The sequence below is a fragment of the Astyanax mexicanus genome, chromosome 13, assembly GCF_023375975.1.
Source record: "Astyanax mexicanus isolate ESR-SI-001 chromosome 13, AstMex3_surface, whole genome shotgun sequence".
Lineage (NCBI taxonomy): Eukaryota > Metazoa > Chordata > Actinopteri > Characiformes > Acestrorhamphidae > Astyanax > Astyanax mexicanus.
In genome coordinates this window covers 32,681,866-32,707,004 of record NC_064420.1, presented here as the reverse complement: position 1 = coordinate 32,707,004, position 25,139 = coordinate 32,681,866, and the positions used below count along the sequence as shown (strand labels likewise).

The following is a 25,139-nucleotide window of genomic DNA, read 5'->3' as shown; positions in this document are numbered from 1 at the left end:
GGAGTGAGGTATTTTTGCAGTTTTCTTTTGCACTGGGAGATCAAAAAGTGCTATATTAATAAATGTGTATTTGTAAAAAAGTATAGACTCTGCGGTACAAACATCTAATATCTTCAAATCTTTACAGAAGAGCTGAGGTCCCACCTTTCAAGGAAGTTCAGGAAGTCTCTTCACGCAAAAAAGGGCGAGAGAGGAACACAAACATAGTGAGAGAATGACAAATAAAGCATACTTAGTTGACCATTGAGGTTTGTAGGATTTTTTTTCCCTTCATGGAGCTATAACTCCCTGAAATGAGTTTTTGCAGGGTGGGATATCTGGTAGGAAAAAAGAGCATCTTAAAAAACATTTTTTTTTATTCAATGTAAACCGAAACTGACAGATTTAACTTATTTTGAAAAAAGCTAACAAATATATGGCAACATTTGAGATACAAGGTTTACGGATTTGCATGACAGTGTTTATTTTTTTATATCAACTTCCATTGCTTATTGACCCAGCATTCAAAACACCAAAGATGCGTGTGACCAAAGTTTGCATGGCTCGCTGATTAGGTTAACACACTGCAGTGTGAGTTCAGTCATCAGCTTTTTTTTTTTGACAGTTTTCTTTTGTAATACATATAAAGAGTTTATTTTATTGACCAACATCACATTCTGACCCCTGGATTTAGCTATGTTTTTCTAAATCATGATCAGATTATTTTATATTAGCTAGCTAACCTTACTATTTTATACATACATTTAATATTGTGTCTGGTTTTATATTAATATGTAGTTGTAATATATGATGGTATTGTATTAGGAGTTATTGTAATGTTATTGGTATTGGAATAGAGTTTGCTTGTCTAGTTTCTTTATACTGCTCTGAACCCTTAAGGTGACATCATGTAAAAAAAAAAAGCATGGCCATGTCTTATTAAGGCGAAAGAACGAGATCCTAATGTGTGGCCTTGACTTTTTAAGTTGGGGGATTTTATAGTTACGTTGTGGGGACGACTTCTAAATGCGTGGGGACAATATAATAAAAAGTCCTGGCCATTTGGTCTATTAATCAATTATCTCGTTCCTATGTGCTAAATAAGACGTGGAAACAAGATAGTCCTAGCCATGCCCATGCCTTAAGTTGTGACCACAACTCATATATCTTGTTCTCACACACTTTTTTTTAAGGCATGAGAACAAGATAATTATGCCCCTGCCATATACGTCATACCCACAACTTAAATATCTTGTTCCTACACGCTTAATGAGGTGTGGGAACAAGATAATTAAGTCATAGGGACGACTTATTAAGGCATTCAAACAAGATAATAAAATCCCGGCCATATAAGTCAACCCCACAACCTAATTAGCTTATCTCGTTCCTATGCCTTAATAAGTAGTGGCCACCCAGTATGACCTGGTTCCAATGCTTTAATTAGTCGTGGCCACACCTTATTATTATTTTTTTAGATGATGTCCCCTCAGGGGCTCCGTAGTTACGGTATGTTTATAGCGTTATTTCTGGTCATCCATATTTCTCCTGCTGGAAAACAACACTCACCCACAGCGTCATCCGCGTGCGCCGGAAAAGAGGTGGACTGGGCGGCCCGTCAGGCTGAGCTGGCTGTGAGTCTGAGAGAGTCAGTGAGGGTGTATAGTGTGTAGTGGGGGTCTGATACCGTAGCTGCTGCAGCTGAATTCCCGTAGTTAACCGAGCTCTGCTGTTCATGCGTGTCTGACAGGCGGTTCAGAGCCTCGGGCAGGTTTAGTTTTATACGATACTCGAGCGGAAGGAGCGGCCAGGACTCGCGCTTTAGGAGAAAACCCGCTCGGCTGTTCGACGACATGGACTCCGCCAGTCAAGGTAAACACAGAGCCAGCTGTACCTCTGCGCTGCAGCTCACTGCCTGATATCCCTGACCCGCGGGGTTATTCCTCTTTCTGTGTTTTACTGAGGAGACTTTAATTACTGTTCATAGGCGGGAGCGCTGTGTGTGGTGGTGGAGCAGAGAGCAGGGCAGGGTCGGTGAGCTAGTATCATGTTACTCCAGAGATAGCAGCAGCCAGAACAGAAACAGAACAACGACTCAACACCAGTTTCCCCCCTCACTCTCTCACCACGGAGATTACCTTTTAATTAAACTTTACAACACCTTCAGGTTTATCATGAATATTTATTTAAATATTTGTGCGTTGATTAGTTCACTTTTAGTAGTTTTTTTTTATTTAAAATTCTGTCATGTTAGTAGGTAGTCCCTTTTACTTTAATGTAAATATCCAGAAACACCTTATTTAACTTTATGGAAAAGCAATTTAATCGTCTGTGGCATTGATTTTAATGTATTTGACGAAATCACTTTTAAGCTATAAGACCTCTAAAAAGAGGTCTGACTGCACAATGTTCTCCTAAAGCAACAAAAGAAAACACTGTTTAAATAAGTAATTAATAAACGAAACTTTAATATTTTCTATTACATATTAAAGCACATATGCATCTTTTATTATTTTATCTTGAAGATATTTAAATGTAAACATGTCGTAACATATTAATCTTATGTATTGTTAATATTGCATCTGATCTGGCTTTGGCTGCTAAAAAGATTACGTCACCTCCAGGTAGAACCTTAAACCAAATTCTATCCCCCCCAAAAAAAACCACTTTTTTATTTAGTGCAGTCTTGTCTTGTAGCATTGTATTTACATAAAAAATAACATGAAATGACAACAATTAATGATGGAAAACAAAAATTTAAACAGTCTATATTTAACATTGTCTCACAGCCATCGGTTAGTATATATATTTTTTAGTTTTCGTTCTACGCTACAAGAACACATCACAAGTTATAATAGTAGAAAATATACTAGCAATACAGCTCTGGAAAAAAGTAATAAGACCACTTAAAAATGATGAGTTTGTTTGATTTTACCAAATTGAAAACCTCTGGAATATAATCAAGAGGAAGATGGATGACCACAACCATCAAACCAAGGTGAACTGCTTGAATTTTTTGCACCAGGAGTGGCATAAAGTTATCCAAAAGCAGTGTGTACGACTGGTGGAGGAGAACATGCCAAGATGCATGAGAACTGTGATTAAAAACCAGGGGATAACTTAAACTCCGTATTAAAAGTTGTGTAATTGTGACAGAACAGTAAACAGCAAAAACTCATATGTTGCATATTTGATTTTGTCTTGACTTTAGAAAGCTTCGTGTTTTTATAATAATATTTATAACAGATATAGTTTGCTATGAATTTAATTATAGATTGCACAGATTATTTTTAGAGCTAGCCATTAAAACCTGTGTCACAAAACAATAAACAATTTTTGATTTTGTTTAGTAATACGGTATATATTATCATCAACAAGAACGCCCACAACAAATATCTGTACCTACAAAAGGGTCAAGTATTATTGTTATTATTGACATCACATAAGATATTATATATAGATATATTTTATTATTGTCTAGACATATTTTGCTGAGGGTGTGGCTGGCAATCAGTTCAGTGTTGTCATCGGTTGTAAATGCAGTTTCAGTCAGTAAGTGAAGGTCCACTTGCTTGATCCTAAAGCCAGTCAATAGGATGGACTGCTGTGGCAAGTTGTAACACTATGTTCTGCAGATACATGGTCAGCTGTCATGATAAAACCTGTCTGGAGTAAGCACATATTATATTTGCAGATGATATGAGCACATGTGAGGAAATCTGTGTTGTGTTGTTTGTTTGTTTTCTCCCCAGTCAGCAACTAAACCCAAAGCAGAAATGAACACCCTCATTGCAGAACGAACCGCAAAACAGAGCTTAGTATCATAGCCATTTTATCGTGATGAGAAGTGGTCTTAGGTGTTTGGCTATATGATGGTGGCCTGCTTCCCTGTGTGTCTGTGTGGAAAAGTACTCTGAGCCCTTTAGAAAGCTTTTAACCTGTCATTAAAGCACTCTCCTCTGTTTCCAAGTGGGCATGCCCAGGACTGAACTGCTAATACGTTCTCCACTTACACCCGACTCCGTCTGAGCAGAACACAGCCATTGTGCACAGAGCTAAATAATATCTGTGGGTGAACTTTAACAAATTTTCTGTTAAAACTGTGTTCTTTAAGGGGAACTCTCAAGCCAATATGAAAATGTTACCATTACTACAGCTAATGTATCGTAAACATGCTTGTTGGCCTTTTAAAGTGAAAATTTCTATTTGAAGTTCAGAAAAAAAGCCTTCTGAAGATGTATCTTAAAGATAGACACTATAGGAGGAATACCATGACTGAATTGGAACTTTAATTTTATTTATTTTGGAATTATTTGTAAGTGGGAGGTTTCATATATGGATTGGATTTTTTATTTTTATTTTTTGGCAAAAGAATGCCAGACATCTAATGTCACTGCCAGAGAGAATATCAAGTCTGTATTTATATAATTCTTGCTGAATCTCTATAAAAAGAAACCACGTATGGAAGAAAAACTGAAACATAACATTAGTTTTGTTTATGTTAATTCTGAGGCTGAGCTGTTAAATACAACACAGCATAAAATATAACATATTACATTTAAGTCAAAGGTAGAAAGAAACCTTAAAAGCAAAGACACGGTTGTTGGATATACGGCCTGCTTAGGGCAACAGTTTTTTCTTTGTTTTTTTGTTTTTTTTTGCTGCTAGGATCTACCTAATATTCTCCGGAAATGTTAGCTAGCACTGAATCTGTTTAGGAATGTTATTATATATATATATATATATATATATATATATATATATATATATATATATATATATATATATATATATATACATTTATTTATTTATTCCCCCCCCCAAAGCTTTCCGTCAGCTGTCCCAATCTAATAATTATCCATCCCAAAATATATATTTTTTACCTTTATAAATATGTATTTTTCTACCATCATAACGTCTTCACTTCACCTCTTCTCCTGGTGTTCCCAGCAAGCTGATTGGCTGTGTGTTGAAAGGCATGACTTTATCCATATACAGATTCTGTGCTAAGCAAAAAACTCCCAGTTATATTTCAATCAGCAATCCTTCAAAATAACTTACACCACGCACATTTTCTTTACAGAAAGCATCCCAAAAAAGTTCCATAAACTATTTTTATCGTCCCTGGGACGGTGTTAGTTTGGAGCCCTGTTACATTATTAGCACACTTGAGCGAGAATGTACTGATTAGTTATTTTTCCAAGATCTATTTATTTATTTTTTAATTCAAAAACAGTGCATGCAGTCTGACTGCTTTGATACTGGACTAATGAGTTTGACGCCTCTGGTTTTATAGATGATATATGTCTTAAAGTCTTGGATAACAAAATGAGCAGATAAAGAATATTAAAATATAATATTATATTGAATGTGGTTCCAGGCATATCATTAAGAATAATCTCATTTATCTGCCTTTCCTTTTTCTTTTTGCAGACATCAATCTGAACTCTCCAAATAAAGGCCTGGTTTCTGACTCCCTATCAGAGATGCCAGCAGAGACGGGTGCATCTGGTGTCACCCCAGTAGCGCTCCCTCCAGGACTCACAGAAGAGGAGGCTGAGGAACTGAGGACTGAGTTGACCAAGGTAAACAACAAGAGAAAACAACAACAGCTGCAACAACTACACTGGCCTGTTCTATTGCACTGCAGTAACCTGCAGGTGGTGAAGGAGAAGAGTTTGTGAATTAATGTTTCATCATCTATGTATCACTTCAGGTGGAGGAAGAGATCCTGACCTTGCGACAGGTGCTAGTGGCAAAAGAGCGTCATGCAGCAGAATTGAAGCGCAAGCTGGGCCTCAGCCCCCTGACTGAATTTAAACAGAACATCTCTAAAGGCTGGCAGGATGTCCAGACCTCAAACGCGTGAGTAGATCTCATCTCAATTCCTGTCTGTCCCCACTATCATCTAGCCGGTTCAAATATAGGTTTGGACCCTATTATTTAAAGTTCCTAGTACAGTGAATTTACTGGTTATATAGGACATTATACTGATTGATAGTGTTGATTAAGCCACATAGATTTTGCTATGTGGATTAAGCTATATGTGATATAATAGGTGTGGGTTTTAGGATTTTGGGCTAAAATATAATTTTCAGGATATTTATGAATGCAAATAGTCAAATAGAAACATTTATTTTAATGATCTGTGTTCCACAACTGCACAAGTAGCTCCTTTAGTCCAAGAGTGAACAAATCTTTAGGTTAAAGCTGTAATCAGATGGGATCAGTTTTACGTTGGGAGGCGGAGTTATATAATTTTACTACAGGACCTCTGTAATATGTTTTTTAACAATTTGCTTGAAACGAGAAATCTCGGCATCAATCACTGAGATGAGAGTAGCTATACTTTATTAAGGGACTGGAGTCACCTTGCTTAAACATTAGCAGCTACAATGCAAGTATGTAAAACATATGGAATTTGATTTAATAAATTTCCAGTCTGGAAAAGCATGAAATATGGGAACTTTTTTTAATTAAAAAAAATATATTTCCAAGACTAGTGGTAACAGCATTATTCTTAATTTTATGTTTTAGAAAGTAATAAATAAATAATGTTTTTTCAAAGCACTTGACAACGCATTTATTGACCACTGAAATAGATTAATATAGGCTAACCTGAGGTTGTTTATACAGCTCATTTTACAAAAGGCCAAAGGAGCTGAAATCTTAATGAAGCAAAAGCACGCAGTCTGTAAACTTGACTACCGTATTTTTTGCACTATAAGGCGCACCTAAAATCCTTTAATTTTCCCCAAAATCATCAATTTTAACAGTCAGGTTGTAAGGAGCAGTAAAGCCAAAGGATTTTCAGTTTAGTTCTCCAGCAGCATTAGCATTAGCTGCTAACAACTCTAAGCGCTAGCTTTTTGGCTGTCCAGAGGTGAGTGTTATCGGCCTGTATCCTGCTTCTAACCTTTGGGTAGCACTGTCGGAGCAGCATTAGCATTAGCCACTAACCACAGTGAGGCGAGTATATGTGACTGTAGCCTGTGTGTTTACCATGTTAAAACAAGCTACGTGGGACAAACCATTAGCTACTATCGCCCTGGCTTACTGGAACACCCAGGGTTCCTCAGTGTAGCTCTGTCGGGTGGCCTTAGCTGAATTAGAAGGAAAACATGGCAACACCCCTGTTCCTACTACTCGTTACTAGTGTAGCAAAAACAAATATGCGTTAGTATGAAAATAGACCATAAAATAGCCTCTTTTTGATAGTGCGCCTTATAGTGCAAAAAATACAGTAACATGGCACATTCAGTCGGGATAAAAACCTTGAGAAACTGTAGTGATAATGACGTTATCCTGCCTCCTCATGTAAAACTAATCTTGCCTGATTAGGGCTTCAAGGAGATACAATAGTGCAGCATTTGTGGTGGGCTGATTCTGAAAAGGCTTTATAATATACAAATGAATAAAATAGGCTGCTTTTTAAGTACTAAAAATATGAATTATATAAGATGCATGGGCCAAACCAAATGTCATCATGGACTAGTTTTGGTTTATGCACCCTTCATTGGGTAGCACTGCTTTAATAACATTCAGCATTTTTTGTGGAATGTTTTCTTTAGAACTCAATTAGAGTCATACCAAAATAATCTTGACTAATTGAATCTCGACTAATCACTGAATCTTTTCCTAATGCATAATAATAATTAAATCAAGTAATTAGTGATCCACACTCCTAGTATGTACTGATGCCATGTGACAGGGGACTTTATAGCAGCTGTTCCTGCAACTCTTACAAGCTAATCCCTCTGAAGCTCCCAGCACTGCTGTATTCTCTAACTAACTCACAGTCCACCTCTCGCTTCATGATGCTGGAAATCAAGCTCTCTCAGATATTGGCAATTTACATATAAAAGTGCTGAAGCACTAGAGAGACTGGCATGTCTCCTCACAAAAAGCTTTGAGTGGCATTGTTTTATGGGTTGAATAGACAGCGGCGTTGTATGAGTTCTGTGGGAGTGTTTTAGTCTGAGTCAGGGTTGACTCACAGCTGTTATTGTGCTGATTTACCTTTTCACTTCCTGTCATTCTTGCATAGAAAACCTGCAAAGCTAACAACTGTTGTTTAAAAAGGATTATTGGGTTAATTAGATCAGGATGATATATATTTAGGAGCAATATTATACCTCCAAAAAAACTCTCTATTAGTAAGAATGTTTTGCTTTTTTGTTGTTTTGTTTAATTGACTTCAAATACAGGTATACATTTCTGATTAGATTTTACCTCACAATAGCACAATTAATTAAATGATTCAGATGGAATTTGTCTGTAATGAACAGGGAATTTAGCACTCAGTGCATAGCAGGTCACATGCTCAGCATTCATATGGGATGAGTTAGTCATGTTTGCAGTACAAAGTTTGCTTCTTTAAGTACAACGAGAAGGATTGGACAGCATGAGAAAGAATGCAAACATTCATTATTTAAAAGGAAGAACGTATGGGAAAGGCAAACACTCACAAGGCCAGGTCTTGATAGGACCAGAGGTTCACAAGGACTCAGGAAACAGTGACTCTGTTAGCTTTAAAAAGAGTTTACAACTAATTATTTTTGCAGTAATTGTGTTTTTGCATTTTACTACAAATAAACATATTTACAGTATACTGTGTTTATCTATGTAGTTGACAGTATCCACGCCTCTGTTTGAAAGTTTATAGATGTTACACACTATTACCAAATTTTGGCGGGAAAAAATACTAAATTAATAGTTATTAAAAAAAACTTTGTGATGTTTGCTACCATTATTAGGAGTGGCATCAAGCAAAAAAGAGATTTAACTCTGTCCCTGCTTTTACCAGCAACATTTGCCATCATTTAATGTCTTAAGTGTTATTTCCTGTTCAGAGATACACAGCAGAATGAGTGGTGGTCCACCTAATAAGTGGTCAATCCCTGAAAAAGGCAACCAAACATCTGGGAGTGCAAACGCACCAGACAGTTTTGGAAGATCAGTGCAGAAACAGTTTTTAGCAAGATTTGAATTCATGTGTTTAGAATGAGTAAAGAAGCCTTTGAACAGACCGTTCCAGCTGAAGCGTTCAGCCCTCTTTTTCAAGGTATATAATGTGCCCTCAGTCTGTTGGAGACAGCTCATAACCCCATGTGTGTTTGTAGCTATGTGAGAACAGCAGAGAAGCTGGGCCAGTGGAATGAGAAGATTGCAGGATGTGAGCTGTGAGTCTGTGGATGGTTTGGCATATTTGGGGCTGTTTGCTCCTGTTCCTCTCACCAACATGTAATACTGGATCTTTAGTGGTGTGTGCAGTGTGGTGCACGTCTGCTTGACCAGGTTTGACTGTGTGTGTTTGTACTGTCAGTGTGGATCAGTTAAACTATATCTATAAACAAAGTACACTTCCTTTAAAAGTAGTCTTTTGATAACAAATTAAAATGTGCATAATTTTTTTTTCCTTAGCTCAGCAGATCTGCCGGGGGCTTGTTTGAGTTTTGAAGTTTTCTTCTTTACCTTTTCTGTGGAGACTAATGTAACTAACAAGAAATGCCTTGTTTCTTTTTGTTCTTTTGTGCTTTTTGTTATTAAGGCTTGTAGCTTCAAAAGAAGTAAACTTCACACACAAATCATGATTATTACGTAATTTGACGATTCTAAGGGAGGGAGGGGCTAAACTCAATCTGAACTACGGGAGCCCACAGGGAAGCCCGGTGGTGTAAATGAAAACTCAGAGAATACTGATTTTCATAAAACACACCGTCCTTAACTGTAAATTCAAATGAAACGATAAAATCGATTAATCGACCATCTCTATATTGCAGTTACGCAACAAGTAAAGCAATGCAACAAAACACTTGTTTTTATTTTTTTGTAGACTATGGTCTTTTGTTACTTTTTTTTTTTTTTTTTTCCCCTCACATAGTCAGCAACACTGGAGACCAGCACATCACTGCTTTACGCTCTTAGATCTTGGTTATTGTAAATCAATCAACCAATCAGAGCAAAGCTACGTAATTCATTCAGAAACTCACTATAAAATGGAAAAACATAATTTTTAATTCCGAGGCCACAGTGTTGGTTTTTAAATAGACTTGTTAGACAGCATATTTTTTATTTTGCCAATAAAATAGGACTCTCTGGAGAATTTAAACAAGAACTTGTTAACCACATGCCCAATGTTCCTAAGATTTGGAGCATTGGAACTGTGCTTTCTGGAATGATGGTTCTCCCTCCAGTACTTTTGGGGTGAATTTTAAGTTTGGTAATCAGGTTGGATGGTGATAATTTAACATTCTGATTCACCAATGCTTTTCATGATGAAACTAACATAAAAATCCTTATAGCAACATTCCAAAATCTAATAAAAGTCATCCCTAGACTGTAGAAACCACATTGCTTTAACAAAAGCAGGATACGCTACCCTTGAACTTGAAGAAACAATGAATGAGTAGGTGCCCCAATACTTTTGTCCTGGACAAGCAGTAGTAATCCTGCACTGTGAGTTGGAGTGATTGTGTGGGGGTGTTCGGTCATGTGGTTTGTGTGTGTAGTCTAAGTCTTGAGTACAGCGCTCTGTTTGCTTTTCTGTCGCCTTTAACATGCTCGGTTTGATGTTTCCTTAGCGAGCTTTGCTAACTCTCAATGCTTCTCCAGTCAGTGGCAGTGACAGCCTATTACGAAATCCTCCGCAGTTGCGTGAAACAAAGACCCCGTGTGTTGTTGTTTCTCTCTTCAGTAGTAGTGGGTGTCTGAAGCACTGACTCACTGCCTTCTTCAGATATTTTTACTCCTCTTCTTCATTCCTTCATTGAAGCAGACAAGCTTCTTTTGGTTAATTTTGTTTGTAGGCTGGGGGATTCTATTTCTATTCTGTTTAAATGTGGTGTTTTTTTTCTCCTGTCCTTGAAATGCTGTGATAAGTACAACGGGTGATCAAAATATGTAAATATCATAAGAACTGTGTTGAGTCTGGCCTTTGAGACTCTTAAGCACAACAAATGCTGCTACTTGGACAGACAACAATAACCTTTTTTGCATGATATTTTGTTACAAAAACAATTGTGATACACAATATATTTAATTTAGAAACTGTCATAGTATAAAAATGTTTGCTCGCTGTATTTATGCTCGATATATTCATGCTTGCTATATTTAACTAGTGGGCAGGGTTTAAACACAACAAAATATGAACCACTGGTCTGCCATCAACCTTTTCATGTACTCTAATTAAAACTTTATACTGTGTTTTTTTTAAATCAATACAGTATTGCAAAACATGCTATTGATATACCAGTATTTCCATATATCAATATTTTCCTGCACCCCTGATTTTCTTTCCCCCTCCTTAATGATAACAGTTTAATAAAGCATTGCATTAATTAAGTTTTAATTATTATTATTATTTAGATATTGCAATTGGAATATAAAATGTTTAAATACTTTACCTCACTAGGTAAACATAATGGTTAATATTGAGGGCAGGCAAAAATGTTTGAGGTTATTACCATATATTATACCACAGTTAGTTCCGACCCTGCAATTTGATTGGCTGAGAGGCGTTTTGTGAGTGCCGTTATCAGCCAGTAATGTACTGTAATCAAAGCTCTCCATGTATTAGTCCATGTATGCAGCGCTTACAAACCAAACAGAGCAGTTACAAATGGAGCAGCAATGGAACTATTTTAACTTGCTGAGTGTTTATTTTATAGCCAAACAGGTCATATTTTCTCGTCCTCTTTAACTCAAAATCTTTAAACAAATAGCAATAATGGAACTGTGTTATAATCGCAACAATACACTTGAGGTTTGTGCTATAACGTCTGCGGCCTCGTGCATATGACCGCAGCACAGCAATACCAATATTACACATTATAGCACTCCCTCTTGTGTATTGTTGCTTAATTGTACAATAACTCAATAAGTTAATTACGGTGACAGCTCTAGCTGCAAATCAACACTTCATTTATTTCTTTATGAAGAATATTATTGGATTTAATCTTAAAAATGTCACACTTGCTGTTGCATTACATCCTTTTACAGCATATAAAAAGGCCTGCCATTTTAGACTTTCCCAAAATGTAAACATTAAGAATATACCAGTATTCTTGCAATTGGTATGTTTCATTATCTAAATGCTAGTCCAGTCATGCACATCATTTTTCAAACACATATACTGGGTCAGTGATATTTTAATTTCTTTCTGTAGGCTGTATTGAGTGTGTGGGTTATTCAATTCATATCTCTCTGTCCTATTTCAGTATCCGCCTACCTCTGCTGTGGAACTATTCACTGTTCCTCCTTCTCCTGTTTCCTTTTTTAAACATTTTGGACATTTCCTTTCTACGCTCATTAATTTGCTGCAGTGGCTGCAAATTGAGAAATGGCGGGAACATTATAGCATTACTTTTAACATTAATTAAAAACACATTTGTTTTTCTTAGGTGGAATAGCCCCCTACCAGATACACTACAGAACATCATAGACCCCATTTAACCCCTGGTCAAATTGTGTGACTGGTATCTAGATTGTATCCTGATAAGATTTTAGCCACATGAATTTACAGAATGCTGTTACAGAATATGCACATTTACAGAGCAATCATTACTGGTGTTTTTTGTTGAACTGGGAGGAGGAAAAGTTGTTAAATGAGTCTGTAAAGGATTAATGTTTTTACACTGCTATAACATGTAGCTTGAGTCGAGTGTGTCTCAGACCACCTCCTGAAGTGTTTTGAGTGATCGAATTTGTATCTGTTTTAAATTCTTGGGTGAGTTTACACTTGTGTTTTAATTTGTTTTTTCCTTATTTAGATATAATCCTGATTATCAAGGTTCAGAAAGTGATCAGGTGTAAACAGTCATAGAATAACAGAATAGCTTGGAAAATTGATAGTAGTGGAATTGTTGAAAAATTAGAAAATTGGTCAAGTCAATCTTAAACCCCATGTCTACGCTTTTTTGTCTATTCTCTATTTTTTTGCATTAAAAATGGCAGACATACATACAGACATTCTAACTCCACTGATTAAATATTATTCAGTGTGGTGGGGTGAAGACTGAAAAGGCTACAAGGTCATGAGTGTGCGAGATCTCCCACTTCCCTCTTAACAAACACACACTCACAGAGTTGGCAAGAATTGAGCAGTCTACAGTTGCTGCTGAGAATAAGAGGAGGAGTGTAAGTTTAGAGGCAGTGTTGTTGTTTTTTTTTTGTGCCAGCTTATCCTCTCCAGATTATTCTGGGATACATTATTATGCTTGAGCTCTCAATGCAGTCAACAGACAGCTTTAAAAAGCATCATGCTTAGGTTCTGCAGCTGGAACCTAAAGAGTTAACACCAGCATATAATGCTTTATAGCACAGCTCATTATCTGTTCACAACTGCTCTACCTTGTGTAGCAACTTCTGCTTTTCAAACAACTTCTGCTGTATTTAACTGCATGTAGAAAATGCTCCTTTATTACATCCCACCATAAATTAGAGGTGCACCCATCATTACCTTTTATGACCGATTCTGATTGCTTTATTGGAAATTGACCAGTGCATGTTTTTATAGCAAATCGTAGAATAACAGATAACATTGTTTATTTAGATTTTATCAGGACAATGCAAGTTCAGTCTCCAATGATGCATCAGCCATCCAAGGCCTAGAATCAAAGGAAACGTAATTGGCCATGCTTTCTCTAGGGGAGGTTGGATGACCATCCCTCTGCACTCATCTCGCAGTGTGACGCTAGGCAGTGTGGGTGTCTGTTGGGCTAAAGATACATTTGTTGTTTAGCAGTGTGTTCACATAGACAGTTGTTTTCATGCTTATGTATGTACTATGCATGTTTTTACGATTCAATAAATCACAATATACAATATTAAAACACAACACACTGGGTGCATGCACTGGCCCTACCGTTTTTGCGTAAGCGTAACTTTATATTTTGAGAATGTGCACAGCCAGTACACTAGAACTGCATGATATTGAAGAAAAAAAACATTGCGATAGTTTGTTGTTTTGCGATTTATATTTTGCATAAAATTACTACAGTAACCTAAGACTGAATAATTTCTACCAATTAATGATGTTCTTGATGTTTAAGTCATCATGTGCTTTGTTGTGCGCTTGAATAAAAAAAAATGTCGATTGTTCGATTTATTGAAATGTTCGATAAATATTTTAGATTGTAGTTTTGTAATTGCTTTTTTTTTATTGAAAAGCAAGACAGAAATACATTTAGCCAATTTAATCAATAGCAAAAAAAAATACTAAATTAATGAAAACCTGCGAAAAACCATGTTTGGTATTCGGTATTTAGCTTCTAGCAAAATGGTTCCTTTTGTTCGGCTTTGGAAAAAAAAAAAAAACAATTTCTTAAATCTTTGAAAGATTTCATAATAAGTTCATTACTAAATGTGACATTACGTTAATATACATACATAGTACTAAAATAAATTATACTGAGTGGATATGTCATAGAAAATGAGAATAGTCCAAAAGTCCTTTTATATTAAGCAAGATGTAGCGTAATGTGTTCGATTTAGTTTATCTAATAAAATTGCACGTCTTGCGATTTTTGTCTGTTGCACATGTCCACATTCTGATGACAATGCTTTGCGTAATCTGACTTTGACTGGCAGCCCTTATCTTTCTTTAATAGATGAGTAGATCATGTATATGATGGACATGGCATTGCTTTGTATGTGTTATGAGCCAATATTAGCAAATTATCTTCTCTTGCACCCCTGATTATATGTCTTTAGCATTTGATGTGTTTTAACTGCACCACTGAAGGCTTATCAGAGATTTTGATGTTGCTGTGACTTTGCATTTTGTTTTTTTTCTCCGTTTTAGAGGTTGCATGTTTCAATGCTTGTGTTTACAGTCTTGCTCCTAACTGGTCATGTCTTTCTTCTTTATCCCTGTAATAATGTTATGTTAGTGATGCATGTCCAACCAACCCAGTTCAGTTGTGCATGCAGGAATGAAATGTTGAACATGTTCACCTTGTTTGTTTGTAGATATCTTTCAGCCTCCAGCACTCTGGATGACATTGCCCATTCTGAAGTGTGAGTTGTTTTGGTTCTCATTCTTTCTGCTCTTTTTGTTTAAGCTCTTTTACTTTCTTTATGGTTTTATTTTATTTTTATTTTTTATTTTGCTCCGACATTGCTTTGCCTCGTTCTCTCGTGTTGTAGCAGGGAGGTTGTAAAACTGCTGTCATGGTTGCTTGCTGTGTTTCGGGCCTTATTTAAAAAAAACAACAAAAAAAACTGCTGCCTCTGGATATGTTGCTCGGAGTTGTTTAAGGAGCTTCTGTTGGTGTTGACTTTATGGAGTTTATGGAGAAATCTTCAAAGGTGAGACTGTTGCTAGTGGGTTGGCGCTAATGCTAGTTTCTCTCAGTCTAAAGCAAATAAATGTGTGTCTGACTGTCCTGAGGTCCTGAGTCTGTATATCTCCCCCTGGTGGACGCACGGCTTTCACTCACAAAAGAATGTTTGGACACTTCTGTGTCTATCCTCCATGAACAAACTCCATTCTCTGCTTTCCTGTCCTCTTACAGGTACAAGAAGACTCAGGAAACACTGTCTCAGGCAGGACAGAAGACCTCCGCCGCCTTCACCACCATGGGCTCTGCTATCAGTAGGAAACTAGGAGACATGAGGTAATCTCTTACTCTAGTCATGATTATTCATGCCAATAATAATAATTCATGTCATGATAATTCATGCCAATGTTTTTTTGTCTAAATCAAATTTTACACAAATTTATCCTCACTTTAAGTGTAGTTGGTTGACAATATGTCTCAGTTAGCCATATCGTATTGCATGCAATAATACAATTCTAAATATTTTTTCTAATTCAGTGTTGTCATATCACCAAAAGTATCATTATCATGAAAATACCATAAAATATAGTGATATATTTTGTCTGAAGTGTTTGCTTCTGTAGATTTACACTGGAACTGAACGGCTATTGTAGCTGACAATTAACGGAAGTTTATGTCAAATAGATTTATAGACCTGTTTATATTTTTTATGGCATTGTTTTGCATGTCTGTAGACATTGATAAAAGCATGCTGTATATAATAGGATCCAAATGTCAGAGACCACCTTGAGAATCTGAAAATACACATTTCTTCATTTTCAAAAGTGATTAAAAAAAATATAAATACAATTAAATATAAAATATCTTTCATTGCACCTTCAAGATTTCATCTACCTGCATGAGGATTTTGTACATACTCAATTAGAATCAAATAGATTTAGTCACTTAATATCTGCTCAAGTGTATTCAGTCATTAAGGTAACTTTAATTAACAAAGCAATCTTATTTTTTCCCAAACATTTATGTAAAAATTAAACTTTTTGATGTTTTAAAACGTACTGTACATTACAGTCCATACAGTCTTAAGTAAAAAGACTAGTCTGTGATGTAAAGAAAATCTACCTATTGGCATATAACCAACAATTCAGACTATAGTTAGTATAAGTGAGGCTCCAATCTAGACCTTTTTAAATGAGGCCTGATACAGGGCATCCAGTCAGAGCAGGAGTCATTTACATATATCAATTTTAAAGACACGTTCCGGCTCATATTAAGATTTGTTGTATAGAACAGAATTATACCTGTTTTTAGTACTAACAATAAAAATATGTATAAATGACAAAGAATATAAAACAAAAGACAAAAGAAACAAAAAATATTTAAAATTAATGTGTATTAATAATAAAATAAAATATATTTTAATTTATGTGATGTGATTTTAGTGGTGGCACAATACAACGTTTTCATGTCAGATACTTTTTTTTCCGTGCTACGGATACTTATTTCAGTCAGATACTATGTGTTTTTCGTAAGAAGCAAAGATGTCTCCCCAGAGGACTGATTGCATCTGGGGCACGAAGAAAACTGTGTGAATTTGTTTGTTCATCATCCTGTCATTCTAAATGATACGGCAATTTATTATTCATGCTGATATCAGGCTGTATAATACACTTTTTATTTACAGTCACCCATCCCAACTCGTTCTCTCTCAGTACAACTGAGAGAGCTGTGTTCTTTTCTCAGTCAAACTATCATCACTGTCCACATTGTCTGTCTGTCTCTGTTGTGTCTTGCTCATCTGCATTATTCTCGCATGCTCCCGTAGTCCGTCAGTGCTTGCTCTGTTTCAGCTGCGGATCCAGCGTTTGCTCTGGCTTCCTTCCTGTGCTGTGCCAAGGTCTTCCTGTACTGTGTTTTTTGTTCTGTTTTGTGCCTTATCTCTGCAGCACTGCTGTCTTTTATTCCATTATCTAAAACACAGAGAGCCTGTTTTATTAAGCCTTCAAAAATGGTCAAATGTTAAGACGCATTCCTAGCTTCCTTTTTTTTTTCAAGTTCTCTCTAACCCATGTTTATTTAATTCCTTTAAATCTATTTTTAACACTTGATCAAATATTTATCTTGAGGTCAGGATTTTCAGGATCCTCGTAGCCACTCCTTGTGCAAACTCCTGATTAGTCACTGCCACATCCATAGTATTGATAGTGAATAGTACAGCTATCAACATGACAGCAGGAGAACATAGAGCTTTAAAAGCGTAGCCTTTGATCTGAACTCTTTCAGAGCAGCCTCTGCTTATAGTCCAATAAACTCCAAGCATTCAGTTCCCTTGTGGCAGTTCTACATGACAGGCTGTCAGTACGTCTGTACTGAGGCTATGTTGGAGGATTAGCAGTAACTCTAGCTGTCCTTTCAAGCAGTCTTTAGTACAGACTTCAGTCTAAAGCTCAGCTGGTAACTTTATTTATCAGATCAAAAGCAGCAGGCAGTTTATTAATATCGGTGTTCTTGTTTGAATAGTTTGCTGTTGAATTTGGCTTCTATGTAAAATCTAAAGTTACATATTACTACATAGTACATAGTGCTTATTGCAGTGTGAACCACAATTCATTAGCAGTTTAGTTAGTGCAGTTACTCCACTTTGTGTTTATTCCATTCCATGACCATATGCACATCTATTCTTCTCATCTATCCGTCATTAGTTGTCACTATTCTGTCATTCTGGGCTATAGTCAACAGTGTAAGTGCTGTAAAACAGTATAGAGCATTCTCAAAAATAGACTTACTGTGAGGTTCGGTTTATATTGTTTATATCTCTTATTTATTTATTTAATTATTTAATTAATTATTTATTTCTGCTTGTGCTGATCTTGCCTGATGCCTAACGCTCACCCTGGTTGGTTCTGTGTTCCCTCCCTTTTTCTTTTTAATCGATGCACCTGATTGGCCCGCAGAGCTCTGCCTTTCTCTAACTCCTTTGGGTAAGACTGACTAGTTATCAGAAACAGCATATTGTAGATAAATTTAAAGATACAATATTGTGTATTGTGTCATGGGATTTCAGGTTTAGCGCTGCATTATATATTATATGAGGTCTTGTCAGCAATGTTCATACTCTCTAATATAAGAATGAATTTTGCCCTGCTTGATTCTTCGGCCAGTTGCTTCTGCATGATATATGTAAACCGATCAGCCATTCACACATTCAAACCACTGAATAACTTGATTGTCAAGGGTCGGGATGTACTGTACATAATGTGCAGCATGTGAACAGAATCAGTACTTTAAATTTTAAGTTAAATTTTACTTTAAAAGAGCCACTTTGACCAGGGTCAATTTGCACTGGCTGGATGACTGGATTGGAGTGTCTTCAAAACATCAGACAGGTCTTGTGGGGTATTCCTGGTATGCCATGGTCAGTACTCATTAAAAGTGCTCCAATAAAAGACTAACAATGAACCAGCAACAGGTGTGATGAAGGCTCAATGATTTGATGGACATAGGCCTCCAGTCTCAACTTGCAGGACTTAATTGATCTAGATTGTTAGATACTACAGTACACATTCAGAGGCCTTGTAGAAGTGCGTCAGAGCTGTTTTGATGGTACAAGGGGAACATAAACAGTAATAGACAGGTGGTTTTAATGTTATGGCTCATTGGTGTATACAATGTAAAACTGCATAGAGTTTTAGATTATCATAAACATGTTTTGTACTGACTTTAAAGGTCAATTATGGTTGCTTTGCTTTTGCATCTTTCTTGTTCTGAATGCTTCTACCTTACCTGCTTGTTAACACTGGCACCTCTTGTCTCCTTTTAACGCTTTCAAAGTAGCAACTACTCCATTCGCCATTCGATAAGTATGCCAGCCATGAGGTAAAGTATTCCAGGTCAACTTCAGTACCCTTCTGTTTGCCTATGTACAGTTAATGTTTATTATTCAGAGCATTTAAAATAAAACCAATGTTGTCTAGTGTTGCCTGAAGTTTTAACCTAATTAACACTGAATACATACAATGTTACAGAGGATGAAAATGTGTGTTACATGTGGAACTCCTTCTCTTTGTCTTTGGAACAGATTCATTTGGACTTTCTGTATGTCTGGCGCTCATCTGCCTCTTACAGCAGTGAGCACTAATACAATTCTAATGCTTTGTTTTGTTAGGAACTCCCCAACCTTCAAATCGTTTGAGGACAAAGTTGGAAACATCAAGGTAAGGCATGACTGAGATGTCCACTTAAACTGCCTGTACATCTGTACCATGCAGTCAGAAACATGAGATCTAATAGATCTCAATGTACTGATAAAAAAAAGGAAAGATCTGTGACTCAGAAAACTTTTAAACACATTCATGAATTCTTCACCGTATATTTTAGGATTTGTCAGTGCAATGTGCACATGTGCAATAGTCACATTGCATGACATGGATTTTAAACCAACCAAGTCATGCTACAATTTGCTTAATACAGACTGAGAATTCATATTCTTTATGACCTATGATCTACAGATATATATTGTAGACCTATGATTTACAATATTATTTATTTTGCCTAAATTATAGAGCTTGAGCTCAACCATCTGCAGCTCAATGTAAAAAAGACTAAATAACTGGTGGTGAGTCTGAGGAAGGACAAGGCACAGACAAGGCACTAGGGGTGTGCCATATCATATCGTACGCGATAATATCGCCAACGTTTTTAAATATCGTAAATTATATTTTACCCTAAAATATCGTGCCATATCACCCACCCCAATTATCACATCAGGGTACTACTTTTTTGCTGTTTTTAGCAAAAGAAACATTAACACTGTTCTCATTTCCTATTATATATCTACTATATGAAGTAGATTTTACTTTAATCCTGCACATATGGATATATTTGGAGTGCATTAGTATCATGACATTCTGGATTATTGACTTCTGTGACAACTCAGATTAAACTTTTGTATTTTTTAATATCTCAGTTATTGGTGTGCCACATCGTATCGTATGCAATAATAACATCTAATTTTAATTTTGTTGCAGTAGTGTATTCTTAAAATATTTTTTTTTATTCAGTGTTTTGTCATATCGCCAAGAGTATCGTTATCGCAAAAATGCCTTGAAATGTCATGATATTATTTTAGGGCCATATCGCCCGCCCCTACAAGGCACTAGTGTCCTTTGTGTCCATCAGGGGTCAGTGTGGACACTGTAAAGGATTATAAATATGTGGAAGTGCACATTGACGTATTTCAGTATTTGCTGGACTATGCTCAGGATCTTCTATGAGCCTGTGGTGGTGAGTGCTATCATGGTGCAGCAGGCCGAGTGTGGCAAGCACCAATAAAATAAAATAAAAAATGATCCACAAAGCCTGTGATGTGTGCTGGGTGTAGAGCTGGACTCGCTGAGTGCAGAGTTAGAGAGGAGGATGCTGTCAAAGCTGCAGGCCAATTTGGACACTGGCTTTCACCCACTCTGACACAGTGGTGAGTCACAGAAGCACTTTCTGCCAAAATGCAATACAGAGCGCCACAGGAGGTGCCTCCCTTCCTGTGGCAATAAGACTCTACAGCTCCTCTCTTAATGTGTGACAATATGCCTCTTATCATACAGTTCATATGAGCAATAGTAATAATAAAATAAAAAATATATATATTTGTTTTATACAGGATATTTTAGATTTATTGTATTTGTTAGCATTTTTTATTTTTTTTTTATTTCAGATTATTAATGTTAGTAGTAATCATTTGTTCAGTGTACAGAAGTGGTTGCAACTGTAACAACCCCAAATTTCCCTCTGGGATCACTAAAGTATTTCTAATATTATTAATATTATTATATGTTGAATCATTAAATAAAAGTTTAAAAATCTGTCAGAAATAGAGCTGGGCAATATGACAAGTAACAAATATATGATAAATTTGGTACTGTGATAAATGATTCACATCTGATTATATGGTGGATTTCATCAGTGCTCAACAACACACTGCTCAACTGCACACTTCGTTACAATGTGTGTAATTATTTTAATTTTTTAAAAATTAAAATTAAATTTTTTTATTAATTTCTAGATTTAAATAAGTGTAGTATTTATTTAACTCTTGAGATTTTTTTTCTTCTAATGCATTTTGTGCATGTGAAAATAGGATGATAAATATTGTTTGTTGTGAAAATATTGCAAAACAGTGGCTGATTGGTATTTTTTTTAATGTGGTGTGTCCCACTCTGTTTGGTCTGTTTGGACATTAGAAGCTTGTAAGATATAAAACAATATATTTATGTTTTTTCCTGCACACTCTTTAAAACGGGGGCGGGCAACTCTGGTCCTGGAGGACTTGATTCCTTTACAATTGTGTGCCTTTCCTGCTCAAGCACACTTGAGTTAACTTGTTTGTTAATTGCCAGGTTTAGTAGGTCTGTTGGAGCAGGTAACTCGGGAAACTGTGCTGGACTCAGGCCCCATTGCCCTCTCCTACCATAGAAGACTCACTTTAGGTTCCATAAAAAATCATATTTAGAGTTTTTTTAATGCATACACTGTATATTGTTGTTTTATACCATTTACATAGCTCCTGCAATTGATAGACTGCAGGCTATGCAGTATGTTGGAGTGCAAAATTTCATAGACAATAAAAAAAACGGTGGTGAGTCTACAAAAGGTGATTTATTGGTTAGCCTTAATTATCACTCAATGTGATAATACAGATGTGGCTCAGTCCCATTCTTCTCTCTGTCTGATGGACTGTTTGGGTTTTTGTTGCAGACCAAGGTGGTTGGAGGAAGAACCAACGGTGATGGCATCCAGAGTCCGTCCAGCGAGTCGAACCCTGTGCAGGACAAAGCTCCGTTCTAAGCCTCAGCACTCCCAACCCGGACACTCATTTCATCTCTTAGTAAAGCCTGACCCTCTACAGCTGCCAAAACTTCTCTTGCACTCTCTCTTTATCTCTCTCTCTCTCTCTCTCTCTCTCTTTCTCTGTATCCTCCTCTCTCCTCCAGCCCCTCTTCCACCAGTGCTTGCATGTGCTCGTCTCATCTCACCACATGGACACAAACACACACACACTTGTACTTACACTTACACACTACAGCTAACTTCACAAAGCGTCATCCAAAACAGGTTGTACAAAAAGAGAAAAATGTTAAATCATTTTGTATTATAAAGTATTTTACACTGCTTTGCATAATGTTTTTACATAACTTTTATCGGAATATGAATATAAGTGAATACAAATAACTATATTTAAACTCTACTGCCGAGCAGCGTTCATCACATGGTTAAAAAAAAGGGGTAAATAGAGAGGAAACACCCTATGAAAACTGAGTGGGAAGGAAAAAGAGGAACTTGCTGCAGTTTTCTATGCTGCTGATCTTTAATTTGAGTCCTTTTTTACTCCAATACAGTACAATGTGAAGCAACACTTTGCTGTACATTTAGTGAATGTCTAATCCTCTGTCTGCCTTACACTTGCACACTCTTGCTTTATCGGTTGTTGTTTTTTTTTTGCTGGTCAGGGCATGTTACATTTGAGGTTGTTTTCCCTTTCACCGTCCTCTTCAGCCCTCTACTACTCCTACTTATATAATTTTTGATTTCTAGTGTGAAATTGATGGAGTTGATTTTGTTTGTGCTTTGTCTAGATTAAAATCTGCGAGCCTTTGCTTTGTGCCACTGCTTTAAGAGCAAACTGAGGCCATTTTAAAGACCTTCTGCTGTTGAAACGAAGAGCTGTTTCACCAAACCGCACTTACACTCACACTAACTACTACACAGGTATCACTATGAAATATGAAATGACTCTTGCGTTAGCCTGCACTAACCTAATCTAACGTAACCCAATGTAAAAAAAAACAATGTAAAAAACAATGTAAAAAGAAAACAAAACACTGTTTAAAAGATCAGTGGTGTCAAACTCCTTTTGTTATCTTGTTATCTTCTTTTAAATTATACAAGACTGCATATTTGTGCAGTTTGTATGGTAGCACAGTCACTTTTTTTTTTTCTTTTTGGAAACCCAATAAGATAAACTGCATCATTGGCCAAATTTTCTTATCATTTCTTCTGTTTGGATAAATTAAGCCTTTTTTATTTTGCCTCCTTTATTCTTTGTTGGTGTTATCTCTTTTTTCTAAGTGTCGGTGGGTTGAATTATATCAGTAGTTTACAACATTTATCATAGACCACGCTGAAGTTCAAGGGACTTGTTATATCTGTGTGCCAGAAATATGTACAGCTATGCTGCCAGTAATACACAGCAGGGGAAAGTTGTAAAGTTTGGCTATTGGGTTCATCTTATGGCATTTATTAGATAGAAGGCTCTATCTCTAGTTGTTAGCTAGGAGAGAAATATGTAGTGTACGGAGCATGTTTTCTGATGGAAACCGTGCTAGAAAACCATTGAACTACATGTGTGCAAATGGGACTGGCTGTTGTAGAGAGCACGAGCACCATATTGCTTTAATTTAGGAATCATAGCTTAGGTGTACAACATGAAAAAATTTGGTTTTCTTTTGAGACATTGGTGGAATGAATACTTATCATTTATGTTCACGTCTGTGTTTATGTTTGTATATCAATAAAGCATTCCTTCAAACAACAGCTGTTCTCTCTTTTTTTGTAAGTAACTGGTGTAAATACTGAATATATTCAACTGCATGGAACTGCCTGTAGATGGCAGCATAACTATTATTAAAGCGTTCATGGATCTGAAAGTAATATTAAACCAAACTCTGTATCCAAAACATTCTGGCATAAATGTAAAAAACACGGTTGATAATTTCTGTATAATTTTGACGTTCATCAATTAATTTTCAATATATTTACTTTTAAACTGTATGTTTTGAAATTTGAAATTCCATATCACTTTTGCATTTGGTATACAATGATCCTTACGTAAAATCCTCATATAAATAGTTTATCATAGATGCTTTTTTGGATTGAATATTTGAACCCCTGGGGAAAATACATATTCCTTTTACACCATTTGACATTGCATCAAATCATATAGCAAATTGATTTAATTGGGAGTTGATTAACATTAATACATTCTTCATCTTTGTATAGTTTTTTGTTCCAAATTAGATCATTGTGATGGGAGACGTTTTCTGTGTATGTATATAGCCAAATTGGAAGTTATCCTAATTGATATAAATGTTATGCACTTCAAAATGAAACTTTAAAAGGAATTCAGTGTTACGTACCTGTTTGTAAATGATGTTCCAATTGTTATTTTTACTTTGATTGGTTCTTTGACATTGATAACAGTATTATTTGTTTATTGTTTAAAAACGTTTATACCTCCATTCTCAAACATAGCACTGGTTATGTTCTTCTCATTTAACATTTTTATTAATATTATATTTATATTATTACTTTGATTATGAAACTGGAAGCTGGGTAGCTGATTTAATGCCTTGCTGTCTGTCTGATCTGTAACTGAAAGGCAATAAAATGTGTCTTACGTTTCAGACACAGAACATGAGTATTGCCAAAGCTTAAAGCTGCTGTGTGCCTGCTATTTCTGGGATGGAAATGTTCTCATTTCCACAGTGCTCATCTTGTCCTTTTTCTGTTGGGTGAAAATTAGGTGAAATTATTTATCACACTGGGATTTTCCAGAGATAAATTAAGACTTTTGTCATTAATCTCTAATTTCAGTATAACCATTTTACCTGTTTTCCCTAAGCAAAATTGTTTATTTTGTGTAATTGTTATCTGTATAATTGAATGTTTAATAGCTCAATAAGAGCTAAAGAACATTTCTATTGGACAGCGCTTACCTTAGGAGTATCTGTCTAAATGAAAGATTCTGCCTTTATGTTATATAGTATTATTTGGAAAAAAAAACATAACATAGGAATGTGAAATGTGTTATGTACAAAGATAATGGCACAT

At 36.0% G+C, this 25,139-nt stretch overlaps 1 protein-coding gene across 13 annotated transcripts; it reads left to right on the top strand.

Annotated features, from left to right (window-relative positions):
• Positions 1–1,572: 1,572 nt before the first annotated feature.
• tpd52l2b (tpd52 like 2b) lies at positions 1,573–23,841 on the top strand. 13 transcript variants are annotated; one of them, XM_022662936.2, is made up of 10 exons: positions 1,573–1,848; positions 5,410–5,561; positions 5,693–5,841; positions 9,099–9,158; positions 14,947–14,994; positions 15,492–15,593; positions 18,212–18,238; positions 19,092–19,133; positions 19,423–19,471; positions 22,008–23,841. In XM_022662936.2, the coding sequence occupies exons 1-10, from the start codon at positions 1,830–1,832 to the stop codon at positions 22,095–22,097; spliced, it is 738 nt and encodes a 245-aa protein (XP_022518657.1). In that variant the 5' UTR covers positions 1,573–1,829; the 3' UTR covers positions 22,098–23,841. The 13 variants fall into 13 exon arrangements, with proteins under 13 accessions (XP_022518657.1, XP_022518656.1, XP_022518659.1 ...); XM_022662935.2 differs by having other exon boundaries at positions 19,089–19,133; XM_022662938.2 differs by lacking the exon at positions 18,212–18,238 and having other exon boundaries at positions 1,574–1,848.
• Positions 23,842–25,139: the final 1,298 nt, after the last annotated feature.